This window comes from Abramis brama, assembly GCF_963993115.1.
Source record: "Abramis brama genome assembly, chromosome: 11".
NCBI classification, from domain to species: Eukaryota; Metazoa; Chordata; class Actinopteri; order Cypriniformes; family Leuciscidae; genus Abramis; species Abramis brama.
Window position 1 is genome coordinate 10206808 of NC_139973.1, and position 24184 is coordinate 10230991.

At 37.4% G+C, this 24184-nt stretch overlaps 1 protein-coding gene across 1 annotated transcript in view; it reads right to left on the reverse strand.

Annotated features, from left to right (window-relative positions):
• Positions 1-24184, reverse strand: part of srgap3 (SLIT-ROBO Rho GTPase activating protein 3) — a 97338-nt gene that overhangs the window by 65348 nt on the left and 7806 nt on the right. The window contains exon 2 of the mRNA XM_084129144.1: positions 7195-7372. Coding sequence (XP_083985270.1) covers positions 7195-7372 — 178 coding nt within the window. The remainder of the gene's footprint in view (positions 1-7194; positions 7373-24184) is intronic.

Below are 24184 nucleotides of genomic sequence, written 5' to 3' on the forward strand. Positions count from 1 at the left end.
AGCACTAGCAATGTGTTTTGTCATTACATTAGCCTCATAGCATATTTGCCTAAGTCATTTTTTGTTTTTCCTTGTTTTCCAAAGACATTGAAATATGACTTAGGCAATTATGCTATGAGGCTACATGGGAAAAAATATATAGTAGCTTTGCAAGCAAGTTTGCATGCAAACATGACTTACAATCAGTGCCATCAATGCATTCTTTCAATGCGTTCTCATATTTGCATTAAAAAACCTGCGTGGGCAATGGCCCTTTTTTGTCATTTCAGCCAAGCAAAATAACCTAGAGGTCATTTAGTTTACATTCATTTCCATCAGCAAGCTACCCTGCAAAATAAATGCAGAAGCCTAAACCCTCATTCATGTATACTTTAGAAGTCATCTATGCCTGGTTTAATGCATATAGAAAGAGCTGAACTGCAGAGCAGGTTGGATTAGTATTCAGGTACTGTGTGTTGCAAGTCTCAGCACCAATATGCATCAAATGAGACTGCAATAACACATGCAGGCCAGGGAACGAGGCAAGATAAGAACAGGAAATGTGGCAAGAATAAAGCTAAACCTGTTCAAATAAACACACACAAGCATGCAGAGTTTGTGTTCTGACTGGTAAAGCCCAGCATGGATGACAAGTCTGCTTTGTGTTGATAGGGAAACTCACACACGGACACACACACACATTAACGCCCATTAATGACACTATTGTAGACACCTTCTTATCTCCTTTAGACATGTCATGGTCTGTGTAGAAATACATCGTTTTTTTATGCAAGGATTTTACCCCTATAAATAAAGAAATGAGCAAATTGGTATTACATATTTGTAGATGAAAATGTTGTGTTTAATCTTGCAAAACCTGTAAAATAAATATTACTAGTCAGTGCAGAAAGTTAATGTAGAAAATTACTGAAGGAAATACTGTAGGCTGCTGTGGGCAGTCAAAGCAGAGATATGAAGATATACAGTAATTGTGCATAAAGTATATTTTTATTATACAGTGCTCCTGAACAAAATACTTCAGTGTAATACTGTTTTTTTTTGTTTTTTTTTATAATGACCACTAAACAGTATGCGTGACTTTACAAGGATTCTGCTTTTCCCATTTCTTTTCATAAAATAAAACAACATACACTACCATTCAAAAGTCTGGGATCTGTAAGATTTTTTTAAAGGAATGAATACTTTTATTCAGTAAGGATGCAATAAATTGACAAAAAGTGACAGTAAAGATATAAATGTAACAAAAGATTTCGATTTTAAATAAATGTTGTTCTTTTGACATTTTTATTCATCAAAGAATCATGAAAAAAGTCAGTCACAGTTTCCACAAAAAATAAATTAATTAATTAATAGCGATGATAATAATAAATGTTAATTGTGTACCAAATCAGCATATTAGAATGATTTATTGTGACACTGGAGCAATAGTTATTTTAAGCAAAAGAGAGTAAAAATTATTTTAAATTGTAATAACATTTCACAATATTTCTGTTTTTACTGTATTTTGGTTCAAATAAATGCAGCACAGGAAGTCTTTTAAAAACATGAACATCCTATGAATGGTAGTGTATATTCTATGGCTGAAAGCTATGACGATATATATCGTGGCGACAGTTTAAAATGCATTGATTTTGCTATATCTTTTTATATCACGATATGTAAATATATACACGTAGCACAGTACTACTTAAAGTTATTGACACTTTAGAGTGATAAAGAAACATGCATGAATGTGTATAGTGTATAAAAAGTTAATTAGTGAAATAAGACATGTTCCTTGATCCTGCATACTGTTGCATTTTGTCCGTGAAGAGACTATAAAACTGATTCTGATTCCGAGTCCATCTATCCACTGAAAAAGACAAAAGTTTGTTGTCAATGTAAGCATGTGTTTGTGTCTGCATTTGTGAGTGCTTGTTTCTTAGCATGAGCCAGCCTGTGGTGAGGCTTGCATCAGCAAAACTAGAACCCAAAAGCTGACAAAATATCAAAGAAAAGAGGAAGGGGGAAATGAAGTACAAAAACAGAAATAACTAGAGAATGACAAGGCCAGACGCAGGGCCAAGAGAGCAGCAGCCATTGGCACTGCCGTTCCTCATTGTTGTCTGCAGTAATGTAGTCAATGGTGCAGTGAGACTGGCCCCGGGAGCCAGCAGCAGACGGCCCTCCTCCACCAGCTGCTATTAATTAAACCCGCCAATCCTGCTGCAAAACACTCACAAAACAAACCTACCTACATTCATGACACAACCCGTATATGTACAAATTCCGACACTAAACATCTAAAAGAGTTGTTGTCTCAGTATGTTCATTTTCCTATCATTCCCAGAAAAATATGAAATCTATCTCAAGCTGACACAATGCGTTTCTACGGCCATATCAGAGCTAGCATTGGTAGAATCCTTTATTTTTCACATCCCACAGTGACCAATTGAGGTTTTGTTAGCAGAAGTTTTACTGCAGACTCAAAATCCATTGTTGGCTTGATGCCACATGAGCCAATAATCACTCCTAATGAAAACTGTAGCTGTTTACTGCATTGCTGAAACGTTTCTATAACACAGATATATTCTAAATAAGTATACTTTTCCCATTAGTCACCGGAATCAACATATTATAACATTTATATTCTATGAATGCTGTTTAACAATGGAAACTAAATTTTCCATTGTCTTAAAGGGATAGTTCCCCCATAACTGAAAATTCTGTCATAATTCTATGAATCACAAAAGAGGATTTTCTGAACAATATTTTGTCCACATAATGAAAGTTAGTGGAGTCCAAAACAATATTGGACACCATTAACTTTCACTAATCTGTATGTACAATAAAAAGACATTTTGCAATCACCTTTTGTGTTGCACTGAAGAATGTCAGTCATACAGGTTTGGAAAAAGAATTTGGTTGAAAGAGGATAAACTTGTCTGATAAGAACAGTTGCTTATAGAGCAACATTTTTAAAGTTGGGTTAGAAAAGGGTCAATTAGTCTAGAAATTGGAGGACAGAACTGGCTATCTTGGATCAGCATGAAGCAAAAGTATGTTTTCTTTTGAGGAAACACTTAATTCAAAAGGGTATTTGATTTAAATTAACAACCAAAGATAACATCCTAATGCGTAAAATTCTACAGGCATTTAACAACTTCTTTAAACTTTGCAGAAAGTAGAGAACGAGGAGCAACCCTTGTCTGAAGGACGATTATGTCCAGCAGCAGGAGAGAGATTAAAATTTACCAGCAGCTATTTCTGCTCTGATTGAAGGAGCACTGAGACAAATGGTGAAACAGACTGAGAAATGAAGAGGAGACATAATCTGGCATGCACAATTAAAGGAACAGTTCACCAAAAAATTTAAGTTCTGTCATCACATACCTAAAATCATGATGTTTTAAACTTTTATGGTGTCATTTTTTTCCATCAAGCACTAAATAGGATTTTTTAAGAGAAACTTTAATGCAGCTCTTTTTCATACAAGAACAGTTCATAGTGATCATGGCTTTCAAGCTCAAACAAGGACCAAAAATGCATCATAAAATCATCATTGAAATAGTCCATACTAGGGTTGTCATAATATACTAATACTACCAACATTAGTCTGTACAAAAAAATAATAAAGTTGATGGTACCAGTATTTCTGCAGTGCCCATGATAACGATTACCGGATATTTTTGGTACACACTGCATCAAAGGTTTCTATTTACAGTGTGTTTTTACAAGTATTGTGGCCAATCACGGTCATGAGTGCAGGAATGCAATAGCCAATCAGAGGTGCTAGCACTGATCTATATAGAATGACTGGATAGCTCATGACGTCATAAACAGTGAAGCCACCGTGCCGCAATATTGGTATTCCCTAGTGAGCTCACACGTTCTATTGAATCAATAGGAAATTTTATGATTTGACTGAGAAAACGTTGCCTAACAAGACACCATTTTTAAATTCACCATTCTAAAGTCCCCCTGTACATTCTTACAACGCCAACATCCTAAGCATTTAAAAGGGTATTTGTTTAAAGTCGGAATTTTTTCTTGCTTATTAAAAAACGGCAATTTCTTTGCAAAAGAAATAAAAAGCTGTACGAGAACACTAGTCTGCCTTCACTGAAGAGCTATCTTCACAGGTAAGAACAACAGTTTGATACTATTAATTAAATAGTGAATGCTAAAGACCTATATTTTTGTGAATTGGTGAATATTCAGGTGAATATTGTTTCGTGGCCACGAATTGATAACACCTCAGCAGCACGTTTTACTAATTTGTTCCCTCGTTTTACTATATTGTGGCCACGTTGTAATTCGTTAAATCAAAGTGAGGGAGGGAATTAGTTCAACGAGTCCACGATTTATAAAAAATGAGGGAACAAATAAGTCGTCGTAACAACAAATTATTTAGATCAGTGGACAGGGCGCATATAAGAACGAGCAGAGAGCGAGAGAACCTCGGCTGCGCGCGCGCACTCTCACCGTCTTCAGACAACACGAGCGCTGTATTGCTCTCTCTCCCTCGCACTTATCAAAATCAATTGACACGATAGTTAAAGGTCGGAAGACCGATTGTGTTTTATAGGTAGTTTGTTCAAATAAAGTGTTTGATTAGTTAGCAAGTACATGTTCAGGAAATGCATAATACAAATTGTATGGTTTGTAACGGTAAACGGACTGCACGAAGCTGTCAAATGGTGTCGCTATTGGACACTTAATTGTGATTATTGCTGCTCTGAGGTTTCTTATAGGCTACTGTTGACTGTTTTATCGTTGTTTTTTGAAGAAGCAGCAGCATTACTCTTGCCTCGGAGAAAACAACACGCGACAATTGTGCATATAAATTACTAATTATAGGGCCTGAATTAAAACCTGTGGGCAGTTTTTCTACATCCTTTTGTGAACGTCATTTTACACTTGTATGCTGCACAGCGGGTCATCTTAAAAGTGCCGTCGGAGCTACCAATCTCTGTATAACGGCCGTATGAGCCCTCTGCTGGTAGGGAATCGTAAGATGGCCGCTCGAACACTTCCGGTGGCTTCACTGCCTGATGGCAGTTTAGGACGTCATGAGCTATCCAGTCATTCTATATAGATCAGTGGGTGCTAGTCAGTAAGTTCTGCTTATCACTGCTGAAAACGCATGCTCACGAATTCTTTCATTATAACCAACAAAGTGTAAACACAATGTAAATTAGAGATTCAATGTACAATTAAGACAGCTTTTTTTTTTAATAACAAGAGTTTTCGTGAAAGTGTACAATTCAGTGAGCTTGACAGTCTTATTATAAAGGGAGGGCTCTTATCTTGCTTTCTGTTTATTACCCATTCATACTCTAAATACAAGTTTAGTTTTGCTGCTAAGTAAACTGCAAAGTTTCTGTATCGCTTGGCTCAAAGTTCAAATGGCAGCACAGCACAAGCTTACTATAGCAGATGCGTTTACTCGATGATCGGTCTCGGTCATGCAACTACTAAACAGCACTGTGAGATCCAGTGAGAAGTGCTTGAATTCAGCAAAGAACATAAATGTCTCTGTGATTTAAACTAGTTTAAATCCTGATGAAACATCGCTGACAAACAGGAGAAACACTGTGCACAACGATACAGTCAGAAGACTTTTCATTTACCATGGATTTACTGTAGTAACACTAACTGCACCATGGTATTGATATCGAATTTTATTATATTATTAATGTAGACATGTATTAAATGCAATAAAAGCGTAATTAAAAACTTTATACTAAATGCATTTATGTTACTGTTTTTAATTCAAATACCATAGAAACCATAGAGTTACATTTTAACATGATAGTGAGGTGCATATGCTTGGTTTTAACTGGTTATCATGATCTAAATGTATGCTACTATGGAAGACTAATGGTTAATTTTAATAAAACAGTCAGAATATTTCAATTTTACCATATAAAAATGAGGTTGTTACAATTTTTACACGTTACAGTTTTTGTTAATGCACATTAATTTACATCTGCATCCTAACTCAAGCTACTACTACTGTCAACTCAAGCTACAGTCAAATGTGCATTTCTAAGAGACAAAACATGTAATATTATTAATATTGCAGCCTGCACTGCAAACTGTGCTGAAGACACGTGCTATCAAAGTCAGGCAACACAAACGTGTTTCATGACTTGAAACAATATCACCCATTAGCACATGCAGAAACTAAGAAATACATTTTTCTATTAAGATATTTATTTTGTTAAAGGAGAACTTGGTAACTTTTTTAACTTAATAAAACTGTCTAGAAATCATTTGGATGGTTAAACAACCTGTTCTGGTGATATTGGTGACTTTCCCCGCTCCCCCCAGCGTCCCCAGGCGGAAAACCAACCTTGCAACTTGGGCACTACCGTCCCGGCAAGATAGAAATTGGAAGTCTCGTGAGAAGCGAGAACTAGAACGAGCGCGAAACACAAATTGCTTTACGGCAATTCGACATAAACACCCACGCATGTATGATGTATTACCAGATTACCCACCTCGGTAGACATAGCTCCACACGATACAGTTGGCTTGCTCCGATCAAAACAAACGCACATGAGCAGCGGTAGAGAGGGGGAGGAGGCCGCCGCAAGTGAGTTTTTTACGACTGTGTTGTGAAATATACGCCCCCCCACAGCTGTAGGGGGAGCTCGTGGGGAAAACACGCGACAACAAAAGGGAAAATCAGCGAAGAAGTGACTAGAGTTCGCTAGAGTTGCAGAGTTCTCCTTTAAGGGAAAATGACAGAAAAGTGTAAAGAATTCAAAAATGTGAAGTTTTTGTCATGTTCTGACAATAAGGAGTAGTTTAAAACCACAATTAACGGTCTGGTTTCTACAACTTTCACTTAGGGGCTAAAAATCTGCCTTTAAACTGGAAAGATATACAGATTTGACATGTTTTGTGATACTGAAGATTTTATTGTGATGATATCGCCCAGCCCTAGTACAGACTACTGAAATGTTGGTACTGTGACAACCCTAGTCCATAAAACTGTTTTGCTTTATTTCAAGTCTTCAAAATAAAGTCTTTGTGTAATAAACATGTCATTTTCCAATGATAACTTTTGTAGTGTTTTTTTGGCAAGAGCAGCTAAAATATGTATGAGGCATTTGTAATTTGTGTTCCAAGGAAAATAATAAATAATGGCAGAAATAAACAATTTAGTTGAACTATTCACACTTGCACATATCAAATAAGCCTCACCTCGGGCCACGAATCTTTGAGGAGAACCTTTCGGCCAGTTTCTCTAGACTGCGAGAATACTCCAGTTGAATCTCGGCCTTGCGCCGAAAAAACTCCTGCAGGTCCTGCAACAGCTGGATCCGAGCCTCTGATTGCTGCTCCAGGCACTTGAACTGCTCCACCAACTGATTACGGATCTCTGAGCAACAGAGTACACATAAACACATTAGTTTGACTCAGCACAAATCTCTTTGTGTACATATACAAAAGTAGTTAGGTTCAGATGTTCTCTTCTCAAACTGGCTGAATCCATTTAATCCATTCAGCTACTGACCAAAGAATTTCCACGATTATTCATTCTTGACTACTGGATACGAATACATTACATCATCCCAGGGTATATATCCATCCAATATAGATATGAAGGAAAATAACCTACCACTTAATAGGAAATTTGTATGCAAATTGGTAAAGGGAAATTGAGAAATTTCAAATTCAGTACACCAAGTCAGACCTGTGCTTTGTCCTTTAATAAAAAATGTATGAGACTGAAATCCACACTTGTTTTCTCATGATCTAAGCTTTAGGCCACAGCTGTACAGCTGTTCCTTATCAAACATCCACATGTGAGGATACAAATTTTGAAGTAGTCATCCCACAATCCACTTGATTAGTTGGGTTTACTGGATTAACTAGTTTTTGTTTTTATTGGATGGATGGATGGATGGCCATTTGCCTTCTCTGTGTTGTAGCACTTGCTGCTATTTAGATAAACTAATATTTAAGAACAGAGCCTGTTTTCACAGAAAAATCACTAACTTGCAGTTAATTGCAAATAAAGGTTTCCTGCCACAAACAGTGTGTTATTGAACTGACAGGCTGTTCCCTCAGTCCTGAGAGAGAGAGAAAAGCGAGAATTATACTAACACAACAGCGAAGTACATGTAGGTTGTACAGTAAGTCGTGTCCCTCAGGCAGTTTCTACAGTGTTAAAGCAAAGCTTCTTTCATGTGCCATTTCAAAAGGCCTCTATTCCTTCAAAGACTTCCTTTAAAGGAAAATGTCATTATTTTGGTTCCCCACACTAAGGTTAACAGAACAATTAGACAGCAGAAAAAGTAGCTTGATAAAGCAAATCAAGCCTGACACAAAAGAAAGCTCACAATCAAACATAACTTAACGTAGATGGCTTTACTGGAAATAAAATAAATCCACTGCGATATTGATCGACTTGAGTAAAGCTGCTCGGGTTGAAAATTCTGATCTGCTGCTAACACGAAGCAACATCTCAGAGCTAGCCCAGTCAAGCTGTCGAGAGTGTCAAATAACTGCATTCTGTGGGCTTTTTAGCATATACAACAACACTTCTGAGCTACAAATAGGGTTGCATGATAGCCAGATATTTATCATCATGTTAATTATTGTGACTTCAGCCCCAACAGCATGGGTGCTTTTTTACCTCAAATACCATTCTTTTACATATTCTTAAGTTATTGGAAAAACTTGTGCCTTTTGCCCAATTGGACCCTATTGTAAAATAAGAAAACGATTATTTAGCAAAAATAATTTTAATTTCATAGTACAACTGTACAATTACAATACTAATTTTTCAGTCTTAATTTCTTCATTTTCAAACGTTAAACCATTGAGCTTTTAGTTTGGCGGTTTGCGGGCAAATGGACATATGCGCTGCCAGCTCGCAGTCTGGTGAAGCGCTGTATCATGGGCTGCACTGCCACTCTGGAGCCAGTATAGCGAATATATTTATTTAAATAAATCGCAGTCTACGTGATTTTCACAAACACATTGATTGTATTTTGTCATATCATGCAGCCCTAGCTACAAGAGAAGAATTAACAATTACATTCAACTGCAAAAACTTGTTGAAATGGGAGTGCGTTCTTTTTTTCCTGTGATATTGTGCTGGGTTGACCGAACCGCAGTGTAGCATTTCAATTTTTGGTTAACCACTGAACCTGGCTTTTCCTTTAGAAATGAGGGCTACTGCCTGCTGGCACTATTTGCAGTTAAAACCCATGTGGGCCCTATTTAGAGGTAGCTTATTGAAGAAGAAGAAAACTAACAAACCCCTATTGGTTGATACCGTTCACTAAGACTCCCTGAAAACTTCTGCATTTTCTGTTTTTCATTCTTTCTCACTGCTTTTTCACAAACTCTTTTCTCAGCATGTATTCGTGTAACAAAACAAGAGAGCCTAGAGGAACGACCCAGAAACATCTGACACCGTTTCGCATGAATGGCAGGCAGGACTTTTTTGAAAATACTCTTGTAAAAGGAGCAGGTTTAAAAACCTGCAGCAGTGCGAGAGCCGAAAAATAGGTCACATAGTAACTGAGCTTCTCACGGAGACCCTAAGCCATCACAGAATTATTCACAAGAAAGAGGATTCTAAGTGCGCTGCGATCACTCTGTGGCTTCACTTGATGTCTGGAACTCATAGCTGCTCTCAGAAGAGGAATGCTGTGAATTTTGGCCTGACGTCCCTCCGGCCCCTGTATAACACTGTGAACCGGTTACATTAGAAGCAAGGAATTACTTAATAGAAGGATTTATCTGGAATACCCTCATCTGATGAGTCCGAACTCTGTCACAACCTCTGCCTACAAATAGCTGAACGATTGTGTCACTCGATGGTCGACGTACCCCTGAATTACACTTTAAATACAAACACACGAGTTGAGACCATCTGATTTCAATGAAAACAAATAGCCTGTCTCTCATATTAGCAAAACATGATGACTGAGCCATCTGAATAAATAAAGATGATGGATCCCTATTATAGAGTATGAAAAGTAGGGTAAAGAGCCAAAAATACACAAAAGATCATCTAAGTATACAGGCAACAAGCTTAACCTTTAATTTAAAGGTTTTCTAACAGAAACTATCTATCAAGATACTATCTATTATCCTATATACTGTGCGTCATTTACTTCCCCTACCCCCAAACCATTTCCATCTGAGCCGTGGGTCCATTTGTCTATGGGGAGACTTGAAATAGGGTGTTATAGAGATTTCCAGAAATGTTCTTTGTAATTAAAACTCGCAAGACGTGCTCTCAGTAGGTGTTGGTCTAGAGCTGTGGTTCTGCGGAGCACTGGTGGTCTGTAAGTCTCTTACGCTCAGAAAGGCTGTATTTATTTGGCTGTATTGATTCACAATGACTCGCTTAATTTAGTCCTAATTTGTAAGTCGCTTTGGACAAAGGCGTCTGCTAAATGACTAAATGTAAATGTAAAATGATAAAAAAATTATAAAACAGTAATAAAAAAATTTATTTCATTGCTGAATTTTTAGCAGCCATTCCTTCAGTCTTCAAATCATTCTAATTTGGTGATTTGGTGCTCAAGAACCATTTCTTACTATTATCAATGTTTAAAACAGTTGTGCTGCTTAATATTTTTGTGGAAACCATGATATTTTTTCAGGATTCTTTTGTAATATTATAAATGTCTTTACTGTCACTTTTGATCAATTTAATGGATCCTTGCTGAGTAAAAGTATTCTTTAGTACACGGTAGTGTTGAGGAAAAAAAGCACCAAACTTGGCTAATTAATCAACTCAATTAATTAACTGATTGCATAACAATTTCTGGTAACGTTTTAATTGTCTCATTTGTACATAAGTATTTGGTCCGACGTTTAAGCTGAAGAGCAGTCAGCAATCTAGTTAAATAAAAAAAAGAACAAAACAGCAGTCTGGAAAAATTAAGTACACCACTTAAAATTGGAGGTAATTGTTTAGAAGTAGTTTGTATTTTCTCACAGATTTGAGGAGTAATGTGATCCACAATCTTTCATAAAACACCCACCATTCACAGTTTCTTCAGTGAGTTTGTTTATTTAACATCATGTCTAATTTGATCATGCTTTCAGCTGCCATTAAGACTGTAGTATTATCAGCTTTGTTTAACTCAATTTATCATGCTTAACCCTACGGTGTTGCCACCCAGACAGCAGTTTTTCTCCAAAAATTGCCACAGAAAATGTTAAAAAGGTCTACAGATTCCATCTGGGGAAAATAAAATAGTTTGTTCCTCAGTTGTCTAACTAGCACAACAAGATTTTAGCGATTTCTAAAGAAAATGTGAGTGGTCTTTTCTCATGCAAATACAAGGGTCCTACTCTGTGCGATATGGATAAAAAAAATATTGCAAATTTGATTTTAATCACGATTTTGAAACAATACTTCCTTACACACATACTTTTCTGTATAATTTTTGGGAAGCCAGCTTTGCAGGCACCATATCTTTGCATAAATGTAACATGGCGTCAGTTATTTCTTTATGCCTTTTTGAACACTTTTCGTATGCTGTGCAGTTTGAAAATGCCTGCATTATGGATTTTTGTTTACCTGATTTGGAATGAGCCATTTCTATGTAAGCGCGCTAGATGGATGTCTTCCGTTGCACTCACGTCTTGTGTCTTTTGCAGAATCTCGTGCATGACATGGCGTTGTACGCGGCGCTCAAGCTAAAAGTTCAACTTTTAAAAAATTTGTCTCTAGACTTGCGTCTCCTGTTTTTAACCGGAGAAACGCATTCTGTGTGAATGGCCCCTACTCTGTTTTGCTGCAACGATAGTTTGACAGATCTTGCAAATTACCTGTCTCTATGATACATAACCTCTCCTGTATCCACAATAATCCCAAACCACAGATGTTGATTTTTTTGGCCAAGTCCTTATCCTGCCCTGAATTCACCTTGCCTGTTTCTGTGCTTTCTTTCATGTGGTAACGGTAAAACCGCTCTGTTTTGCTCTAGATTTGCACCCTGCATTCAGATGGTACACTAGGGGGCTGGTGGAAAAATCATGCTCTCACATCGCAATTTTATTACAATTTCAATTAATCACACAGCCCTGCTATGGATGGTTGCCAGGGCGTTCCAATGCAGTTGCTAAGTATTCTGAGTGGTTTTTAGCACATTGCTATGCAGTTTCTAGGGTGTTATGGGTGGTTGCTATCATCCAGAAGACCCTAGAAACCACTTAAAGCCAAAAGAGTCCACCCACAATGATATGATATTCTGGTATGTCTCAGATTCCTTCTAGAATGTAAGTCTATGATGTTTTTCCAGCAGCAGCACAATCTCAAAACAGTCAAGAAAGGCCAAGTCCTGTTGTGCTTGTGACACAATGAGAAACTTTCTCAATTATAGCATCATCTCACAAAACCCTCGCAGTCTAAACAAGCACTTCTTGTTGGAAATACTTCCATGTGCCATTTGCACAAGAGTTCATTCAATTCACCTTTTTACAATGGTGAATTGGAGACTCAGGCCCTTTTCATGCAAAATAAATCAATACCAAATGGTTCCAGCACGTAATAAGCACTTAGAGTTTTACTGCAACACAATACCAGTGACGTGGTCTTTATATGACGCTGAAAGCTCTCCGTTCTGTGGTCTTTTTTTCTCAGACAAGCCCGTCTTTGAGTCTTCTCCGCCTTTTAACCCTCACTGCCTCCAAATTATTCCACTAGTGGATTTGTGTATTATTAGATTCGATTTAAGAGTGTCTATCTTTTTATCGTGGGTGCTACTCATCCATATATCCCTCAGTCTCTCGCTCATTACACACAGTGATTATCCTCTTTAGATACACAGTGACTCAGATGCTGCAGTGTCAATGAGACACTCTCTGTGCTGTAAAAGGGCAAACACTTGCTTTGGACAAAGAGAGGAGTGAAATCTAATCAGAGGAAATATATCAGTAGCAGATAAAAAAGGTTGTTTTTGTCACCGTATTCTAAATAACATGTGAAGGCATGTTTCATTTGTACACTTCTACAGCATTATGTTACATTAATACATGTTCATCTTCGGAACACAAATGAAGTTATTTTAATAAAATCTGAGCCAGTTCTGTTCCCTCCATTGACAGCTACGCAGCTACCACTTTGAAGCTTCAAAAAGTTCATAAAGAGATCGTAAAACTAATCCATATGAATTGAGTGGTTTCTGAAGAGACAAAAACACTTTTTATGATGAACAGATTGAGTTTAGGCTTTTATTCATTCATATATAAACATTGATCAGCGAACATGAACAAAGCTCAACCAAACCTGCTTGATTGAGTTGAGTTGAGTTGAGTTGACCACAAACAAACAAACCACACTGGTTCTTGCGGAAGCGCAAACTCGTTGCATAACACACAAGAATTAACCTCATTGGTTCTTGCTGAAGCTCAAACGTGCTGCGTAACACACGAGAATGAACCTCACTGGTTCTTGCTGAAGCTCAAACGTGCTGCGTAACACACGAGAATGAACCTCATTGGTTCATGCTGAAGCTCAAACTCGTTGCATAACACAAGAATTAACCTCATTGGTTCTTGCTGAAGCTCAAACGTGCTGCGTGACACACGAGAATGAACCTCATTTGTTTCTCGCACATCAAGCGAACATGCTTGAGCTTTCGTTTACCACAACTGATGTGTGAGTTGATGAATTTTAATATGTGAATAAAAGCCTAAATGAAATCTGTTCAGCATAAAGCAATTTCATCTTTTCAGAAAATTTGGACTAAACCGCTCAATTCCTATGCATTCGTTTTACGATCTCTGTGAACGTTTTGAAGCGTCAAAGTGGTAGTTGCGTAGCTATCACTGGAGGGACAGAAATCGCTCAGATTTTATAAAAATATCTTCATTTGTGTTCCGAAGATGAACCAAAGTTTTACGGGTTTGGAACGACATTATGGAGTAATTACAGAATTTTTATTTTTGGGTGAACTAACCCTTTAATGCTAACCAATACAGCACGTGTTTACATTGAAAAACAAAAGTACTGTATAGTGGGAATGGGAAAACTGTGTTCTGTGGGAAATGGCACTTGCACGTTAAAGTTGTGTTCGTTATTAGGCCCAATCCCAATTCTCTGTCTTACCCCTTCCCCTTAGTTTTGCATATTCACGTGAGAGTGCAGAACTAAGGGGAAGGGGTAAGACAGAGAATTGGGATTGGGCCTTAGGCTTCCGTTGCATTTTCTTTCAGAATTTTCACTGGACAGTAGAAAAGTGAAAATGGTAACATTTTATTTAAAGTGAAATTAAGAAATAAATGCCCACTCTCTGCCAGCCCAACCTTCTATATCTGCCAAGAACCGGGCCTGCCTCTCAATCCTGAATATCCGCTTAAATGCCATTGCATTACCATGGATGGCATAGCATTACGGCTACAGCAATACCGCATGACCAAAAAATCCACAGTACCAGCAAATCATCATTTGTCCTTAAAAGTGTTCTCTGAGGATAATATCGTCAAGAACCTTTGACCACATTGCAGAGGGCATAGTCCGTTTAAATAATTAATTTAACCAGACACCTTGGAAAAACTGTGTAATCCATATTATTCAGCAATTCTACACCAATGCATCACACAGTATGCATACAACTTTTAGCAAATAGTAGCTAATCAGCATCTTTTCCAATCACTGTTCACTGCTTAGCAATAAGAGCCCAACCACAAGATGAATGAGTGGGCATGAGTTAAGCAGGGGTCATTGCTGGACAATATTTAAATCTTTGACAGTGTTTTTTCCCTCTCGCTCCACCTTTCAGCATCCCTTTTCTTCAGCCATCTGTAAAGCAAGTCCACTGCAGCAGTTTTGCAGAGTTCACACCGAAGGTTACATAACACACGCCGCAGGCAATTAACTTCAAACTGAATCTGATAAAGCCCCCCATCGGTTCTATTAACGACCATTCATAATGACAGCAAATCTGACCTTATGAGCTCATTAGTTACCTGATTAACCCAATATAAGAAAAGGTGAGAACAGACATAGGGTGCGAGATATGGACCTTTCTTGTGTAAAAGGTCCAGCACTCCAGAGAACAGAACTAGGGGTGACATTTGAGCTTTAAACTATCTTCCTAAATGTAACAGACTTTGCAGTCCATCATCAGCCCAACAGAACTCTTAGAGTCACTTTAAAAGGCCACAGATTTATGCTTATGTTTATAATGGACTGATATACATTATATTCAGCTGCCATGATGGCATTTATATGATGCCATTTCCCCATAATGCCCAAATCATTAAGTGGCATCATTCTTCAAAGCGAACAACCTTTGATGTGTGGTTATATAAGTGCAGACAGCTAGATCATAACTATCCTGCTATCATGGAGTACAGAATCAGAAACACAACTACAATGTAAAAAGCTCTTACGATTAGCTTTTTATTCACTATCATAATCAGAGCATCTAAACTACAGGTCAAAAAATCTGAGGTCGGTAAGAATTATTATTATTATTATTATTATTATTATTATTTTTAAGAAAACCCTTATGCAAAACAAGGCTGCATGTATGTGATCAAAAACACAGTAAAAATTATAATATTGTAAAATGGTATTACAATTTAAATTAAGCGTTTCTATTTTAATAATAGTAAATTGTAATAGCAAAGCTGAATTTTAAGCATCCATTACTCCAGTTTTCACATGATCCTTCAGAAATCAATCATTAAGCTGATTTGTTGCTCACAAACCATTTCTTCTTATTATCAAATCAATGTTGAAAACAGTTGTGCTGCTTCATATTTTTAATATTACCAATAATAATTTTCATGACCAATAAATGGCTGATGTTAGATATATATATATATATATATATATATATATATATATAGCTATAGGTAAAATTAGGCATCAGACCATTATAAAGATTAACTTTAAGTGAGCAATAGATGATGGCAAAAAACATTTAAATGTAAAAACAGTGTAGCAGGTTTGTGTAGCAAAAAATTGCAACATCGTCATCTTCATCCTCAGCAAAAGAAACACACATACACACTCAGTCATTCACCCAAGAACATAATTCCTGATCATAGCCGAATAGTCTCGGCCAATCTTTAGATTGCCTAGCCTTTTCACAATATGAACTTGTGCAAATGTCTTTCTAACTCCACATGGAAAGTCAATTTAACATCTGCACTACATGGCTGAATGCCTGAGACATCAATTAACTGAAATTGGGTACATAAGACAATACAACATCACTGTCCAGGAAGAAGATAATGCAATTCTGTCCTTTGCTCCAAGCAGACAAATCCAAAACACACACACTAAATACATGAACGCACACAGAAACACCACCATCCAGCTTCCCATCTATTTAACGCATTGATTTCTCCTCCCTAGCTGAAGTATTACCATCAGCATCCTGTGTCTATGTTATATGATCTGGCGTCTTTAGAGAATTCGAGACATGTCCCTTTTAGAGCCGTGCCTTCAATCACAGCTGTCTCCATGCCAGTCCCACTCACAGAGAAAAATGACTGTACACTGTCTCTACGGCAACGCACGGGTATTCTCCCGGGAAAAAGGTCTGAGGAGAGATGGCGGGCGCCGAGATGTTGACACGTGCACATTTACACAAGGCAACATGACAAGACAATCATCTGACCTCTTTTGTTCCTGGCTACCTCTTGTGTGGCACCCATTTTTAGAATTTATTCCCTGGCTGTACAAAATGTCAAAATTGCAGTGCTCATTTGCAATTATGTCAGTTGCTGGTTAAGAGCATCTGGGTAAAGACAAAAGACCTTTAACACCATTGGCGGTCCACACAAATCCAGATCTTTTTATGTAAGATAAAGCTATAAAGCAACAAAATCAGAAATGTATTATTCGGTTAAACTTTAATAAACAGGTATAAGGTGCTTCCTCTAATAAATGATTTTAAAGCATGATAACAGTAAACCAAGACACATTATAAATACTGGTGTTTATCACTCACGTCAATCAAATTCACATTCTTATTTGTTTTTTGGAGATGCCAAATAACAATGCCTGGACGACGAGAAAAGATAGCATGAGGAAAATATTAATTTTACTATGGCCCTAGTGACCAGAAATGCCTCTTTGCTTTCAGTACCAGTGTAACTGAATGGTTTAACCAGTGGTTTTTAACTGAAGGGTAGCAAGGTCTGTTTTAATTACAATTAATTGTAATTACAATTAACAGTAATTTACAGCTGAGAACAATGCCAAACGGGGAACATTTTTAATATTCATATAAGAATAAATGTCAACAAGATTCAGATTCAAGATTCTCAATAGATTCTTTTATTACTGTATAGTTTATTTATATTAACTAACAGCTTGCTCCAGCTCAAACCCTTTTTTGGCGTTAAAAAACTACTGTCAGGATTTACTGAAGACATGCAGTGAAAAAGAGTTTCCTGTTCAGATGCAAAATTTATGGGAGGAGAGTATTTAAAAGAATCGTGCAAGGTGACTAAAGTTTGCGCTAGTCAATCTACTGGTATTTGCGCCATTATTTACTGCCCAAAAAAGCATGTCTTAAACCAAACGGTAATTTGCGCTGCTCTTGGTAGATTACGTTGGTCATTATGGAAATAATCCGGCTGCGTTAGTGTTGTTTAATTTGTGCATCTTCAGTAGATCAAGCGCAGAACTTTCCAATCCCATCTGCGCTTTTTGGAATTGCACCCTCAAGCTAATTTGCCCTGTTTAGTAAATCTGGCCCAAAAACTATTATAAATATATCATACAAATATAATACAAAAAAAAAATACATCAAATTATGCAAATGCACACATGGACTGGTTGCTAACCTTGCCCTCTTCCTCGATTCATTAGAAAAACTACAACCCAGCTGGGGTATGTCCCTTTTTGACCCAGCGCTGGGTGGCCAAAAACAACCCAAATTGGGTTGTTTTTAACCCAGAATTTTTTAGAGTGCAATGTAAAAGAAAATAGGACCCAAACAAAATTAAATGCAAATTCACTAGTATTTTTGTGTACTTTTGTACAGTGTGAAATCAGGAATCAGGAAGGTGCAGTATGTAAGAATGACTAGTGGTCGAAATAGGTACTGCAGTCGAATTCAAAATATCGGAGATTGTCATTTCTCCCGCCACTCGCTCCTCAGACTGGACGGCACTCACACAGGTCGCCAGTTTGAGCACACGCAACAGGAACAAGCGCAAATGGACAATGAAAATTGGTAAATTTGCAATGTGCAATATCACAGAGTAAAACAATAACAAACATTCCAGCCTGGAAACGTACATTTCAAAGTAAAATAACTGGCAGTAGAAGTGTTTTTCAGAGAAACGAGTATGTGAACGTAGCTTGTTTCCTCAATATATGCAAACATATTATGGTATTTTTATGCTTTAGTAGAGTGAAAAAGTTACATAGAGCACCTTTAAGCAAACCCAGCTGAGACGCTCTGGTTTAAAACATTCACTACAGCAGGGTTCCTCAAATCCAGTCCCGGAGGGCCAATGCCCTGCATAGTTTAGCTCCAACCCTGATCAAATACACCTGAGCAAACTAATCGAGGTCTTCAGGATCACTAGAAAATCACAAGTAGGAGAGTCTGATCAGGGTCTGAGCTAAACTCTGCAGGGCAGTGGCCCTCCAGGACTGGATCTGAGGAACCCTGCACAACAGCAAGGTTTGGACTTGGACAGAACTCATATGTAGCATGACATATGCTGCTAACAGGCAGTCAAGCACAGAGGGGCAATTCACCACAATGGAATAATTCAGGATACGAATATGTTCTTCAGAACACTGACTACCTCATTCCAGAAAGCTGCCATATAAAAATAGCTCCCTTTCTGCATCAGACTGGCTTATCAACAGTTCTGCAAAGAGGAACAAAGAGGTCGATTCACAAATTGCCGTACAAAATGGGTTTGACAGAAAATTCTGCATTGAACTTTAACTTAAACTAAAATGTGCTGCCATGTTTGTCGATACTCGCATTTAAAAACTAAAGCTGTCCAGTCAATAATGTAACTGAGGAGAAAGAGGCAAGCTGTAAATAAAATAAGTATCAGCAACACTCTATTCACACTAACACTCTACACACTATTTTTTTAAGTGCCATGACATGCAACTCTGCTTCATTTGTCATTAATGAGCTCCATTATGGGGCATATGTCCCGCTCTTCATAAATCTGATTTTCTTTCTTTTTTGTATTGGCCTTGTAAACTCCTTAAGACGTTGATGTTATTAAGTACTTCTTTAGGACATTTTTTGGATTGACAGTCTGAATTTCCAGTCTGAAAACACAGGCTGTACATACTAAATATCCACATTTCGTTTGAGTTCCATATGATGATTATATTTTCCTTAATCTAAGATCAATGGAGATGAGTAAATTTAGTTATGTTACACTTATGTTAGTAATTGTTAACTAGGCTATTGCTTTATTGCAGTTGTTATCAACCAACTTTGCATGTGTGCATGAAAAAGACCATTCTGCAAGAAACCTTTTTGACACAGGAAAACTGACAAAGCAGCATGAACTAAAGCTTACAAGTGTGAAAATACATTCCTTAGCAGCCAGCAAACCATGACAGAAAACTCAACAGCAAAACCTTAACAAGCTAGCCTATGCATGCATGTTTATTTGCAACCCCAAATGATCTAGTCAGCAATAAACAATTATACACAATTAGTCTAGTATTTGAGTACCATTACTTCTACCTTCAGGCTGTGTGGAACTTATCAGTGATAATTTGGGGCCGTATCTTTCTAGTGAGCACTCGATATAAATTAAGGGGATCCTGAACCCCAGCCATTGCTGAGGTTTTAAAACTCTGTCTGGCGCCAAGGACCTCTGCCAAAAACACAAACCACCTGCTCTCCCCTTAACTCAGATCACAGAGGAGGAAACTCATGGAAAATGACAGAACAATAAATCAAATTCAGCCCTAAAACAAAGCTCAGATCACATGACCAACACACATTACCACAATAAGTGATTTAAAGATGTACTGAAGTATGTACACTTGTATGAGTTTCTTGTCATGCGTCTTGGGCTTCATCAATGCAATTATGAAGAGAAGGCCTGAATATGGTCATGCCAGACTCGGACTCAGACAGCACACCCACTGACCACCCACAGTCTGTTCACAAACATCTGATGCATACTGACACAAAAATGGCAAAAACTTGCAGTTTCATTTTGGCTTTATGCAATTTTTTAGAGTTGAATTGTTTACAAGTTTAACACAATGTGCAAATCTTTGGAATAAGATGATATGTTGGTACTAGCAAGCAAACCAAATTTCCACAACCAGACATGCATAATTGCACACTGCGTTTTCTAAGTTACATCTTTAAAATTGGTACTTTTGATAAAGTCTACACAAATTCCCTCCATTTTCTCCAGTGTTATTCTGCCTGGTTGTCAACCGACGCTGCAGTGCAATTATTTGAATTGTAGTTTGAATTGCACGTTTCCCCCACCCATACCACATCAATAGGCTTTATGTCGAACATCACATGAACACAGGAAACAGGTCTCATCGCATCAGCTTGTCGGAGAAAGTGAAATATGAACTGACAGCGATATCTATGGACGTTTGATGTAATCACCTAACCTACCTAGTTATTTTTATTGTTGGTGTTTAATTCCATTTTAATATCAAAATGTTAGTGAGAAGAAGTTTTTTTATTTATTTAACTTTTAGTGCATTTGCAATGGATATTTTCATCTTGGGTAGCACCTTTGAAGGCATCTTGAGTAAAACATATCTGTTGAGCATAACCCCCATTATTGTAGTATCAACTATTTCAGATAAACCATAGCCCACGGGGTGTCTAATCCAGCTTCTGGAGTGCCAAAGTCCTATATTAAACACATTTGTCTGAAAGTTTCTAAGGCTGTGTTCGAAATCGCCCCAGGGCACCATTTGAGGGAACAGCCATTTGTAGTGGTGTCCGAAACCATTGTGGATGTTATCGAGTGCACTCATTCAATCCCATTATGCACCGCAATAATGAGTGTACAACCGATGTACGCTCAACAGTTAGAGAACACCCACAATGCACTGTGAGGGTCACGCCGAACGAATTCCCGCGTCCCACCAGAAGATGGCGTCCACAGATGAATCATCCATCCATCTATTTTCCAAACCGCTGGTCCAATGTGGGTACAGCGTAATATCATACAGGTATAAATTCCTTTCTTAATTGATTATTAAATTGTTAGAGGTTTATACATAGTTTTCAAGAAAAGTTCAAGATAAATAACTAATCGCGTTTTCATAACTAATGGAGCTGCCAGTTTGGTAAACTATGCAAAAGCTCAGTCCTTCCGGCGCACTCAGTGTCTGAATTCACTCACTCGTTTTTATTCACTCCTTCAAGTAGACTATATTAGTGGACTAATGTAGGGAATAGAGAATGAGGGTATGGGGGTGATTTCGAACACAGCCTAGTAATCCTGAAGTCCTTGATTAGCTGCTTCAGGTGTGTTTAATTGGGGTTGAAGCTAAACTATGCAGGACAGTGAACCTCCAGGTAACGGTCAGGGGTCCTGATAGCGGGACACTTAATAATAATAATAATAATAATAATAAATTAATAATAATGTTTAGTTCCATTTATTTTCTTTACAGTAAACCTTTTTTTACACTTTCACCTTTTTTTCTACAGTTCTTGCCATTCAAATTCAATGAGACATTTCACATGCAAAATAAAACCACTACTAATAAGGTCCTATCTTGGGGTGTAACAGGAGGCATTTGGACTGTCCTGCCTTACTACTGAAAGAGGCGATGGGAAGCTGGCAGGCCCTCGCTGCCAAATCCTGACCCATTACATAACACACTCCCTGTACTGAAAGTCTGATTATGACAAGCCTGAAAAGGAGAGAGGACAAGCAGGAAACAAGCCTCATCCACCCTCCCCATCCCTCGCTCCTCTGCGTGAAGGGAAAGACTAAAAAGTCCAATTCTACAGCTCCAGCTACTTCTCCACTCAGAGCCTCTCTATTTAAATGCAAATAAAGCTGTGTGGCAGCTGAACAGCTTGGACGGAGGTGAGTTGCACAGCCCCCTGGTCCTTCTGGGGCCCTTGGCCTGGCGCTCATCCGCTGGGTCTTAAAAATGTTTATTAATAAGCAACCAGCTGAGAGGAAATCAAGGGTCTCAGGCAAATTCAAGCTTGTGAGTAGCTGATGCATAACGTGTCCCTTTTACTTTAACTAATATCAAGAGTTTGGGTTATAATTTGCAAAACATACACCATGTCCTCTAAAAGGACGCCATTTCACTTTTCAACATTTTAATTGCCTTTTTGGCTAGCTCATTTGAATTGGTCCTGCAGTGTCACGAATAAATTGAAGTATAAATGAATTAAAAATAGTCTCTAAAATTAAAGGCCATAAAAGCTGTCAACTACCTCTACACAATAAAAATACAATTAAAGTTTAAAAGAACATAGGCTACTTTTGTCAGGTAACCTAAAAAAAAAAGGTTTAATTTGGTTTCTTTTTTTGTTAATTATTATTTTCCATTACTTTATTATTTTCCATTACTTTATTATTATTAAATATATATATAAAATATATTTTAGAGAAATATTAAAAAAACATATAATATACTCAAAACAATTATTAATATGAATATGAATCAGACTAACAAGATTATGTTATAAAAATATTGGTCAGTGTTGGTTTGGTCCAATGGACATTCTTGCACAAGGCTTTGATTGAATATTGGTTGCTATGGCAATAGTCAATGTCTGCTTGCATTGAGAGTGAATGGGAAGGGCATTCTATGAATCACATAACTGTGCGGCACTAAGCAGCCCTGCACAAACTATTGAGTGGTGTGTTCGCCTGTGAGTGTGTTTGTGTGTGGTAGGACCATGAATCACTGCTGGCCACTCGGCCTGTATCACATTAACCTGTCATTTACATTCCTGCTGTGTGATGTATGGTCAAGCGGGGTCTACAACCCAGATTTAGAGAAGGTAGACCAATTCACAAGCCACATATGATGAAAAGTTGTTCAAACAAAAGGGAAAGAAAAAACAGACACTCAAGCACAGATGTTTAAACAGTTGTGTTACAATACAAGACTAGGTCTACTAGATTTTTTTTAAACTTTTCTTGTATTTACAAAGCTTTCAATTATCCCTTTTAAAGCATCATCGAGATATATATATATATATATATATATATATATATATAGTCATTCAAACATCTTTGGCCATTGTGTCATATCACAATGTTTGAACATACTGCCATAACTGTTGCGTTTGTCTCTGTTCCATTCCCTTGCACTTGCTCTAGCAATTTGCTCTAGAACTAGCTCAAGGCAATAACGCATCTCATGTAGTGCAAACGCCACCTGAAAACATGTTTGATCAGGGCCAATTATACTTCGTTTCATTAAGACCAAACTGTCAACTAGCAATCCATCAACCTGCACATTCATTTTTTCACTCTAGAAAGAATCTAACAGCACCTGACCTGAGGAAATAAACCATGGGAAAGTTGACAGACAAAACTGTTCATTGTGTCTCTTAGCATTGAGAGTAACAAGTAACTGAGGTAGAGCTAAACCTGTTTTATCAAGCTAACCCTGTTTTTTTTAGTACGTGCACGCTTTCAACTTTAAATGTTTTAAATTACTATGGTAGGAATTCTGAGAAAACCTCAGACAATGAACTAAACATTCAACAAAAAAACTGGTAGAACTTGTAGTAAAGTATTTCTGCCTTCACATGAAACTAGCTATATTACATTTTTTCTTACATCATTAAATTCCCTATTATGGTTTTGTGTCTTGCAATACTATCCAACAAGGTTAAAAAATAGATGGTGTCTTTATCTAACAATGAACTCAGTGTTAAATAAAACAATTAATTGGCACCAGCATGACCAAAAACTTTGCTGTGAAAAACAATCAGGAGTGAAAAACACTGCAATATAGTAAACACTGAATATTTCCTATTTTTCAAACATTTTTCAATTAAATCTTTCAATTAAATCTCTGGTTCATGGATCACCCAAAGTAAATATTTTAACTGATTTTAAAGGAACAAAATAGTCATTCCAAATCTGTATATGATTTTCTTTTCTTCTGTGTATCACAAAAGTAAATGTTTAGAAGGATGTCCAAGCTGCTCTTTTTTCAGACAGTGGCTGTTAAACTCCAAAAGGAGCTTGTGCAAATTGAATCTTTGTGGACACTAGACACATGAGAACCAAC